Source organism: Mytilus galloprovincialis, chromosome 5 (assembly GCF_965363235.1).
Source record: "Mytilus galloprovincialis chromosome 5, xbMytGall1.hap1.1, whole genome shotgun sequence".
In the NCBI taxonomy this organism is placed as follows: domain Eukaryota; kingdom Metazoa; phylum Mollusca; class Bivalvia; order Mytilida; family Mytilidae; genus Mytilus; species Mytilus galloprovincialis.
This window is the reverse complement of record NC_134842.1, coordinates 90,548,257-90,559,286: the sequence shown is the minus strand read 5'-3', so window position 1 is coordinate 90,559,286 and position 11,030 is coordinate 90,548,257. Positions and strand designations below refer to the sequence as shown.

The 11,030-nt window shown below is 32.3% G+C and overlaps 1 protein-coding gene across 1 annotated transcript; it reads left to right on the top strand.

The window, feature by feature from the left end:
• Positions 1–779: 779 nt before the first annotated feature.
• Positions 780–5,741, top strand: LOC143076687 (alpha-ketoglutarate-dependent dioxygenase alkB homolog 4-like). The gene is made up of 3 exons (XM_076252528.1): positions 780–971; positions 3,549–3,821; positions 4,659–5,741. Exons 1-3 carry the CDS (start codon positions 873–875, stop codon positions 5,190–5,192), a joined length of 906 nt encoding a protein of 301 aa, XP_076108643.1. The 5' UTR covers positions 780–872; the 3' UTR covers positions 5,193–5,741.
• The last annotated feature ends 5,289 nt before the right edge of the window (positions 5,742–11,030 follow it).

Here is an 11,030-nt window from a genome sequence, read left to right as displayed (position 1 = left end):
CAAAAAAAACAACATTGAAAAAGTACAAAGAAGGGCAGCACGCTATGTCACCAACAGATACCACAACACCAGTAGTGTCACTTCCATGATTGATCATCTTCAATGGAAGTCACTTGAAACTCGCAGAAACATCAATCGAGTCACTATGCTTTACAAAATCTCACACCATCTCATTGCAGTAGACCCAAACCTTTACCTTTTACCACAGCCAGTCAAAAACACCAGATTCACTAATTCATTACAATACCAAACATTTAGCACAAGAACAGACTACTTCAAGTACAGCTTTTTTCCATTCACAGTTGTACTGTGGAACTCACTCCCACAAAACGTCATCAGTGTTAACTCCCTGGATCAGTTTAAAATACTGATCCAGAGTCAGTATATTTAGATATCTAACCTGTTTGTAAATAATGTAAATGTATTAATTTTTGTTTTGTTTTTGCACAAAATTGTTTTTTTGGAATTATTGCACAAAATTAGTTATTATATTTTATTAAGTGTCTGTTTGCGATGCGCCGACGTATAGTCATCAATGTAATAAATGATGGATCGTCGTATGATGTAGATGTAGATGTATGTTTAATTTTTTTTCTATCTGTTTTCTTTTGTATATTTCTTTTCATATTTATTTGGAATAAGTAATTTAAATTTAAAAAAAAAATGTTTTCTTGTCGCTAAATAGTGTACTTTTCCGAGACTTTTCGCTTCTTGTCGCTTCTTGTTCCTAATTAGTGAGACCGCTCTAAATAATCAATGCTGTATTAATACGTGTTTCTTTCCCCGTATCTATCAGTATCTTATCAAAATATTTTTTTTATGATCACATCTATTTCATGATAGTATACAGTACATGACAACAGATAAAAGCAATGGACAAGACATGTGGTTGTAAAGGAATACGATCTTGTATCTTGTGCGAAAATCAGGAAACGCCCACAAATCAACAGCACTGTCAGAAGTCAGATTGTGTAAGAATAAGATATACTACTTAAGGACATTATCCTAATTTTCTCATCAAGGACATATACATATACGTCCTTTGTCTAATTTAATTATTTGAGGAATGACTGTAATATTTTTTCTGTCTATTCAAAATACCATAAAAAATGTGGTGCACACTAAAAAATAACCCACTAAGCGCGTTATTCAGTGTGCACCACATTTTTTATGTTATTTCGAATAGACAGAAAAAATATTACAGTCATTTCTTACAATTTAATCCTAAATTCCGTTTTAAACCGTAGAAAACCATGAAAAAACCTTGGTTGATGATGTCACGGCCACATGATTAAATTTAACGTCTATAGGCTGATAACAAAATAATGTCAGCCAATGAGAAGACGTGATACATCCAAAATAAAAGACACTTGTCTCTCCATAGGTCTATCTCCCTATTAAACAAGTTGGCTTTGTTGTGAAATGACACTTGTTCCTAGTGAAAGCCTTACTAAATTTAGAAAAGAAAGGATGAAGGGTATCCATATATGACACAAAACATACCAGCCAGCCTCTAACACAATCATAGAGGGAGATCTCCCCCGTCAGCTATTTTCAAGTTAAATGTATGACCTATTTTATAGTACATTTGTATTTACATATTCAACTACATATTAAACCACCAATCAGAGTTGATAAATAACAGGGCGGATCCAGCCATTTTAAAAAGGAGGGTTCCCAACTTAGAGTAAAGGAAGGGTGGGGGGGGGTGTCCAAATATATGCTCCCATTCAAATGAAAAAGTGAACTTGGTAGTAAAAATTGAAAATCTTTCACTCTAATCCAGTGTTCTCCCCAGATATTTCATTTAGCATCCTGGTAAACAGGGGAAATTGAAATACCATCTTGTTTCTAAAAACTATAGCATCACATTTCAGATTATAGCATCACATTACCACAATGCTAAAAGGCCCTGGGGAGAACACTGTAATCTGCTATACATTTCAATTTGCAGTTATTATGCCCCACCTACGATAGTAGAGGGGCATTATGTTTTCTGGTCTGTGCGTCCGTTCGTTCGTTCGTCCGTCCGTCCGTCTGTTCGTTCGTTCGTTCGTTCGTCTGTTCGTTCGTCCGTCTGTCCCGCTTCAGGTTAAAGTTTTTGGTCAAGGTAGTTTTTGATGAAGTTGAAGTCCAATCAACTTGAAACTTAGTACACATGTTCCTTATGATATGATCTTTCTAATTTTAAAGCCAAATTAAACTTTTGACCCCAATTTCACGGTCCACTGAACATAGAAAATGAAAGTGCATGTTTCAGGTTAAAGTTTTTGATCAAGGTAGTTTTTGATGAAGTTGAAGTCCAATCAACTTGAAACTTAGTACACATGTTCCTTATGATATGATCTTTCTAATTTTAAAGCCAAATTAAACTTTTGACCCCAATTTCACGGTCCACTGAACATAGAAAATGAAAGTGCATGTTTCAGGTTAAAGTTTTTGGTCAAGGTAGTTTTTGATGAAGTTGAAGTCCAATCAACTTGAAACTTAGTACAAATGTTCCCTATGATATTATCTTTCTAATTTTAATGCCTAATTATATTTTTTATCCAATTTCACGGTCCATTGAACATGGAAAATGATAGTGGGAGTGGGGCATCCGTGTACTTTGGACACATTCTTGTTTATTTCTTCTTTTTACACTGCCACTTGGTAGAGACCAAAGATTTTTTTTGAGACTCAGGGTATGAAATTAGCAGGGGCCCACAGGCCACTTGAATTTCTGCTATTCTTGTATAGGACTATAAATGTGTGCTACAAAATTTAAGCTGTGGGTCATTAAGGATAAAGTCTTAAGTTCTATCCCTGGGAGTTGACATAGTAGAAATGAATTTTGATTAATCATATACCATGTATACCCAACATGAAAACTACAGACCAAAGTTTTAAAATAAGCACTGATTGATTATTTATTGCTTTTGAAAGTGGGAGATTTCCATAATTATATTATCATGGTTATAAGCTAACGAGGGTATGCAGATAAGCACAAAATCTCTAAATTAGCAGTTAAATCACTTAAAGCAAAGGGACAGCACTTTTATTGCTGTTCTTCATCTAGAATTCAGTGAGGCCATCAAAACTAGTCAAATGTCAAGGTCAAAGCATTTTAGGGAAATCATTCTTAATTTAGAAAGTACCATATGGCATACCTTTATGAAACATAATTAAAAGATACTATGGAAAGTTTAAAAAAAAAACAAAAAAAAACTGCTGCAACAGGCTGCATCATTTATCTTATCATAACTCATGCACATGATGCAAGGTCAAAGCATTAATTTGAAGTATGAAATTTTCACATAATCAAATTATAAAAGAATCATCAATCATGTCAATTAACATCATAAATATGATTTAAAACAAAAAGATGTTTTTAAATGTACATTTTGTTTATATGCATGAATTGATTATGGTTGGAAATAAATTACCAAATAAAGAGAGGTGGTATGATTGCCTATGTCATTATTAGATAACCTTCTGACAAGAGTCCATTATGGTTTAAATGACATGTTCCATTCTTTTTGTTTATGTTTCACCTCTTTTGATTTTAGGTAGATATATATGATTTTTGTTGTCATTGTGGTAAAGCTTGGCTACAGACTTCAAAGGAATCAGACAAAGGTGAAGAAAAATTGTCCAATTGTGAATTGAATACTACCAAACAATGTTGTGAAAGTCATGATGAACAGGGAACCAGAAAATTCATGCATTTTCCAGGAATACAGATTTTTTGTGACTTTATCAGCAAAACAGAAGAGCAGACAATCTGTGATAAGATATATGAAACTCCATTTTGTTTGTCACAATCAGGGAGAAGAAAACAGGTAAGGTGTTACACGTCTGTTAAGCCATTCCTCATCACAGGAGAGTTACTATCTCGGAACTTGCGTATTGATACTTTATACATTGTTATAACTTATAGTGTGTCTTTCTTTGTTGTGATGTTACAGTAATGCTTCAGATAAGGGTGAAGGTTTGGTACCATAAAAACTTTTAAACTCATTTTAATTGTTTGCACCTGTCCTTGGTAATCCTGTTTGAATGGTTCTACACAAGTAATTTTTTTGGGGCCCTTTATACCTTGCTGTTCGGTGCTGACCAAGGCTCTGTGTTGAAGACCTTACATTGACCTATATGGATAATGGTTTACTTTTATAAGTTGTGACTTAGAAAGAGAGTGGTCTCATTGGCAATCATACCACATCTTCCTAAGATGAAACTAACAAAAGAAAAGTTGAAGACATGGCAGAGTGGACATGTATCCCAAATAACACATGAGAAATGTCTTTTTGATAATTCTAATATCTGTACTTTATCATGTTTACCATTTTGAGGTTTTATATCTATATATTAAAGTAATCATAATCAAGTTGAAATGAATAGAGAATGTTATGTTTGGATCAAGGACATCAAGTCACATATATGTATTGATTGTCATAAGGTTGATCTGGTTATATGGTTATCAGTAATGATATGTTTTTTTTGACATAGCAACATATGGTTTTGATTATTTGAAAAAAAATATAAGGATGTTTTATGCATAAATGCCAGAGGAGAAAATTGTTTGCCTATTGAATTCCATAGATTAAAAAAATTGACACAAATACTTATATGTGATGTTTGCATATAGATATTAGAACAATTCTTAATTTGTTTTTCAGGACTATGGACCAAAGGTGAATTTCAAAAAGAAGAAACTAAAATTAGCAGAGTTCACAGGACTTCCAGAATTCAGTAAAGACATATATGGCAGAATGAAAACAGTAGACGTGTTATCAGATTTTAAGCCAGTTGAACTGTGTAACTTAGAATATTCATCAGAACGAGGAGCATCTATTGATCCCCATTTTGATGACTTTTGGCTTTGGGGTGAAAGACTCGTCACATTAAATCTTCTATCTGAGTCAGTTCTTTGTTTTACAAATGATGACGTTCCTAGGACAGAGGTGCATGTGCCAATGTATCAAAGATCTTTGTTAGTCATTTATGGTCCTGCTCGAAACAAATGGAAACATGCAATACATAGATGTGACATCAAAGACAAAAGGATAGCTGTTACATTGAGGGAACTGTCTGATGAATTTCAAAAAGGGGGAAGCAGGGAAGAGGAAGGACATAATTTACTAGATATAGCTCTGACTTTTAAGGGTACAGCTATTGGAGTAAACAAAGCGTCAGAGCATTCTGAACCTTGAAAATTAAAAATCGTGATGCATAATAAATTTGGTACTTTTATCTTTCTTGAATTGTCGAAAATGAAACAGTTATATGACTAGATTTAGTCTATTTATATTTGATATTTATATTTTTATCAATATGTAATTAGTTACACAAATATATTTATCAAACTCTGTTTAGTGAACCAACACCTGTATGAATCATTTCTATAGAGTCCCTGAAGTGGATATATATTTATTGAATACTCTAGATAGCTAACAAAGAAATTACTAACTTAAACAACAAACATGCAATTGGATACAATGACAATGTAGTTAAGGAATTTATAGGGTTGAAATAACAGTTGATATACTGTTAATTTAGAAATTTGTGTGTGAATTTATTATTGCGATTTTGTCATTTTAGACTAAAATGCCATTTTAATTTTTGCATTACTGAGAAAAATACTGTTTAATTCATAAAAATTTCAAATTATTGTGATTATAACCCTCTCGCATTTTTGCAATAACAAAAACATGGCTATAATTTCTGAATTTAAAGTAAATGAATGCTTGACAATCAGTTGACACACTTTTGTCCTGAACATGCATAATATTTGCCACTGGACATTTATAAACCAAAAGTCAATTAGTCAATTAATCAGTCAACACAATGAAAACAAAATTGGCAGAATTGTTCGTTATGAGGTACTTTCTGATTGTTACTACTTTTGTAGCTTTTTTCAACAAACATGACTCAGTTGCTTTTTCTAATTTATGCAATAAAACTGAGAAAGGAAATGGGGAATGTGTCAAAGCGACAACAACCCGACCATAGAGCAGACAACAGACGAAGGCCACCAATGGGTCTTTAATGTAACGAGAATTCCCGCACCCGTAGGTGTCCTTCAGCTGGCCCCTAAATTTATGTATACTAGTACAGTGATAATGGACGTCATACTAAACTCTGAATTATACACAATAAACTAAAATTAAAAATATTAGACTGAATAGATTTAGGGTTGTTGGTTGCTTTACGTCCTGTGCAAGACTATATAGAAATTTGACAGACAAGTTTCAAGTGTAGGTCCTTATCAAAGAGGAACGAAAGATACCAAAGGGACAGTCAAACTCATAAATCTAAAACAAACTGACAACGCCATGGCTAAAAATGAAAAAGACAAACAGAAAAACAATAGTACACATGACACAACATAGAAAACTAAAGAATAAACAACACGAACCCCACCAAAAACTAGGGGTGATCTCAGGTGCTCCGGAAGGGTAAGCAGATCCTGCTCCACATGTGGCACTCGTCGTGTTGCTTATGTGATTACAAATCCGGTAAATAGTCTAATTCAGTAGGTCTCATTCATCATGCATGAAAGGGAATTGGATTGTAGTTACGACGTAAGGAACATATCCAATATCATTTGTGAAACGGTTATTCCATAACGGTCAACCAACTCGTGATGGCGTCCGTAAAATTTACGAAGGGATGATTTCAACTTCACCATTTGGAACTCTTGGTTTAATAGCTTTCTTGTGAGCAGTAATCCTCTATCAAGAAAGTCATGATAGGAAATGCAAGCACGGGAATATCGTATCAATTGGGAGATATATACCCCGTATGCAGGTGCTGCTGGAATGTTGCTACTTAGAAATGGAAAGTTCACAATTGGAAAGCTGAAATCATCTCTTTTGTCGTAAAGTTTTGTTTTCAACCGACCCTCATTGTCAATTTCTAGATGTAAGTCAAGATATGAAGCCGACTTAACTGTATCTGTAGTATCCTTTATCTCCAATTCGATGGGATAGATGCGTTCCACATAGTCACGTTGATTTTTCAAGTGTGGTCCAATATTGCCGTTATGGGTCTATGAATTTTAAAATTAAGAATTGATTTGGTTCAGGTGAAAAAGGTCAAAATTAATATGTTTGAAGCTGTCAAACATTGTCAAAACGAAATTCCAGTCCCCCTGAATATGAAATTGTCCATTTTTTAGTTTTCTATAATTGTACCCCGTGCAACAAAGTTTGCATTGGGTATAATGTTTTTGACCAAACCCTCTGTCTGTCCGTCTGTCCTCTGTCAGTCCTGTTCTTGTCATCGCCACTCTTCTGAAACAGCACAACAGAATTTCATGAAAATTGTAGATAATAAGTACAAATTATGTAGAAATGCATATCGACAGGAAATTTCGATTCAATTTAATTTCTAAGAGTAATGCCCTTTGAAATAAAATTTTTTGTCAAAATATATTACTGCAACAGTTTGTCATTGCAACTCCTCTGAAACCACACAACAGAATTTCATGAAACTTGTAGATAATAAGGACATTCTATATAGATGTGCCATTCAACAGGAAATTATGATGGATTTTTTTTTTACTCACAATTTTTGCCTAATAATACTACTGCAACAGTTTGTCATTGCAACTTAAATGAAACCATAAAACATAATTTCATGAAACTTTGTATATAATAAGGACATAGTATGTAAATGTGCAAATCAACAGGAAATTATAATGGAGGTTTTTTTCTAGGAGTTACGCCCTTTGAACTATGAATTTTGGCCTAAATATACTACTGCAACAGTTTTTAATGGCAACTCCTCTGAAACCATACAACAGAATTTCATGAAACTTTGTAGTTAATGAGGACATAATATGTAAATGCGTATTAGGGACATAGAAAAAATAAAATTGGCAGTGAACTTTTTTTTTCAAAGTCGATATTTTGACATTTCAAATCTCAAAATTTCGACTTCAACTCGAAATTTTAACTTTTCTTATCTTGAAATTTTGACTTTCTAAAATCTTGAAATTTCGACCTTTTTTAAAACTTGAAATTTCGACTTTTTCTAAACTCGAAATTTTGACTTCTTTTAAACTCAAAATTTCGACTTCTTTTAAAGTCTAAATTTCGACTTTTTTTAAACTCGAAATTTCGACTTTTTCTAAACTCGAAATTTCGACTTTTTCTAAACTCGAAATTTCGACTTCTTTTTAACTCAAAATTTCGACTTTTTTAAAACTTAAAATTTCGACTTTTCCTCAGTATTTATACGTTTGCGATTACCACATTCACAGTCATTTATATCAACGAGGCGGAGAGTCATTTACATCATAAACTTCATAATATAAAAAAGAAGATGTGGTATGATTGCCAATGAGACAACTATCCACAAAAGATTCATAAGCATATTTTAATAAACTAAAACATTTTAAAGAGGTTATTTTAGATAGAAAATCTTGTTCTTGCCAAAGAATAAATAAAATATGTTTCACGTTCAAATACATATTTCAAGTCTGGACTTCAGATATGTGTATCAAGTAACCCCGCTATTCCGACACACCTATATTACGACATACTTTTATTCAACAGTCTAATATATAAAGACAAGGGTTAATAGTTGTGTTATAAGAATGCAAACTTCCAAAACTAGAAAACTGGGGCAGCTCATTGGTCGTTCTGAATATGCATGGCATTTTGGGCTACTTGATTTACCATTGTTTAAACAAGGCAAAGTCAGTGACTTGCTATTGGTATACCAAACAGGCCTTTGCAACTGTGATGCTAAATGTCCTCAGGTCTGACGATCCTATGACAGTGTCGTGGAAACTAAAACATGGAATATGCGGGGGGGGGGGGGGGGGGGGGGGGGGGGGGGAATTCTGTCAACATGCATGTTCTTTACGAATGGTTTCTTTAATATTAAATGCTAATCCATATCTTAAGAACAAAACCAGTTTCTGAATATAAATTGCCAAAATAAGTAAATGACGCTTTAATAATTTGCATCCATGTCTACTCCTTCTAAAATTGTAATAACTGTTTGAATACTAACATCAAAGTTTTAAGAGTACTTAGAAAAAGTAAAAATTTCGAGATTTCAACAGTCGAAATTTTGAAATCAAAGTCGAAATTTCGATTTAAAAAAAAAAGTCGAAATTTTGTGTTTATTAAAAATAAGTTGAAATTTCGAGTTTAAAATAAGTCGAAATTTCGAGTTTTAAAAAAGTCGAAATTTTGAGTTTAAAATAAGTTGAAATTTCGAGTTTAAAATAAGTCGAAATTTCGAGTTTTAGTTAAGTCGAAATTTTGAGTTTAAAATAAGTTGAAATTTCGAGTTTTAGATAAGTCGAAATTTCGAGTTTAAAGATAGGTCGACATTTCGAGTTTTAAAAAAGTCAAAATTTCGAGTTTAAAGTGGAAATTTTGAATTTTTATATGTTGAAATTTCGAGTTTAAAAAGTCAAAATTTCGACTTTTTGAAATGTCGAAATTACAAGATTTTAGAAAGTCAAAATTTCAAGTTTAAGTCAAAATTTCGGGATTTGAAAAGTCAAAATTTCAAGTTAAAGTCAAAATTTCGAGATTTGAAAAGTCAAAATTTCGACTTAGAAAAAAAAGTTCACTGCCAATTTTATTTTTTCTATGTCCCTAATACGCTTCCGTATAAATGTGAATATCCACCAAAAAAAAAATATCAGTTGACTTTTGTAGAATTATGAGTCTTTGAACTTAGGAGCCTGGTGATAATTTGTTTGTCCAGTGACAATTTGGAGGTATTTGGGTATGTGAGCGTGCTCACAAAGGTTTTTTGATTTTGATATAATTTGTGCTAGAAGTAGTTCATCACACTGTAAGTAAGTAAGTATAAATTTTTATTGGTTTGAAATCCAAAATCACAGGATTGATACTAAGACAATACACATTGGTTATACACAAACATGACAAACATACAGACATATCTATCATACCAAATTCATAAACATTGTATATATATATATATTACAGTAGCATGGGTTCGAATTCAGGTGGTACCACAAAGTTATTTAGTACTTAATAAAGCATTTCTAGAAATATACATGTCGCTTATAAATTTAACAATTCTAATTATATCAGTCTCACCACACGTATACAAAGATTTAAATCTTGCTTCATTAGTCATATCTAAAAAAGAAGGAACTACTTCACTAATTTTGGAAAACAATTGGTCTCTAATTATATTTAGTTTTGTACATTTTAAAGTGGAATGAAATCTCCTTTTTATTCTTCTGAGAGACACAAAGAACAAATTATTTCTTCTGCAGGGGATTAGTGTGACGCCCTTGTTCAATTCTAAGAACACTTTTACTAATGCAAATTTTAGCAAAATGCCCTATTACTTTTCTGTCTATATTTAACAATAAATAGGTTTCCAATTTATAATTTTCTTTAAGCTGTCTATATTAGTGCAGCGGCGAAATCTGAAAAGACGCTTAGTTAAGGAGTTTAATGCACCCAAAGAACACACACCTGAATTTTTTTTAAATGAAAGAATACATGTTAAACTTATATTTTAAACATGCCGTAAGAAAATCGTATGGTCGAATTTCCGTAAAAATGGCTTTTTAAAGCGTTATGTAGTGTATAAAAAAAATTCACTGATACACTAAAATGTTAATTATTATTACGAATCACAATATTACGGCTATTTTTTAAATTGATAATGTACGAATATATCACTGACGATAAAAATAGTCAATAATTGTTTTAAAAATATTTACCATTAACATTTTAAAAACCGTTTTACTTCAGTAGTTGTGATTAACACGATTTTCACCGGTTTCCGTTAATAACAGGATACTTATAAAACACTTCATTTGTGTTTATTTGGCATAAATATACACTTCGATATTTACTTTATACAAAACAACTTTCGTTTGTAACATTTCTTATTCGATTAACAAGAAATTTTTAATTTGAATAGAACACCTCAATCTGTTACACATTTATTTAATTCCGGAATTACGGTCCGGGACGTTTATTTTTGTTTAATCCTCACTCCGTTCAGTTCTATCACTGTACAAGCCAAATGTCGATTAGCAT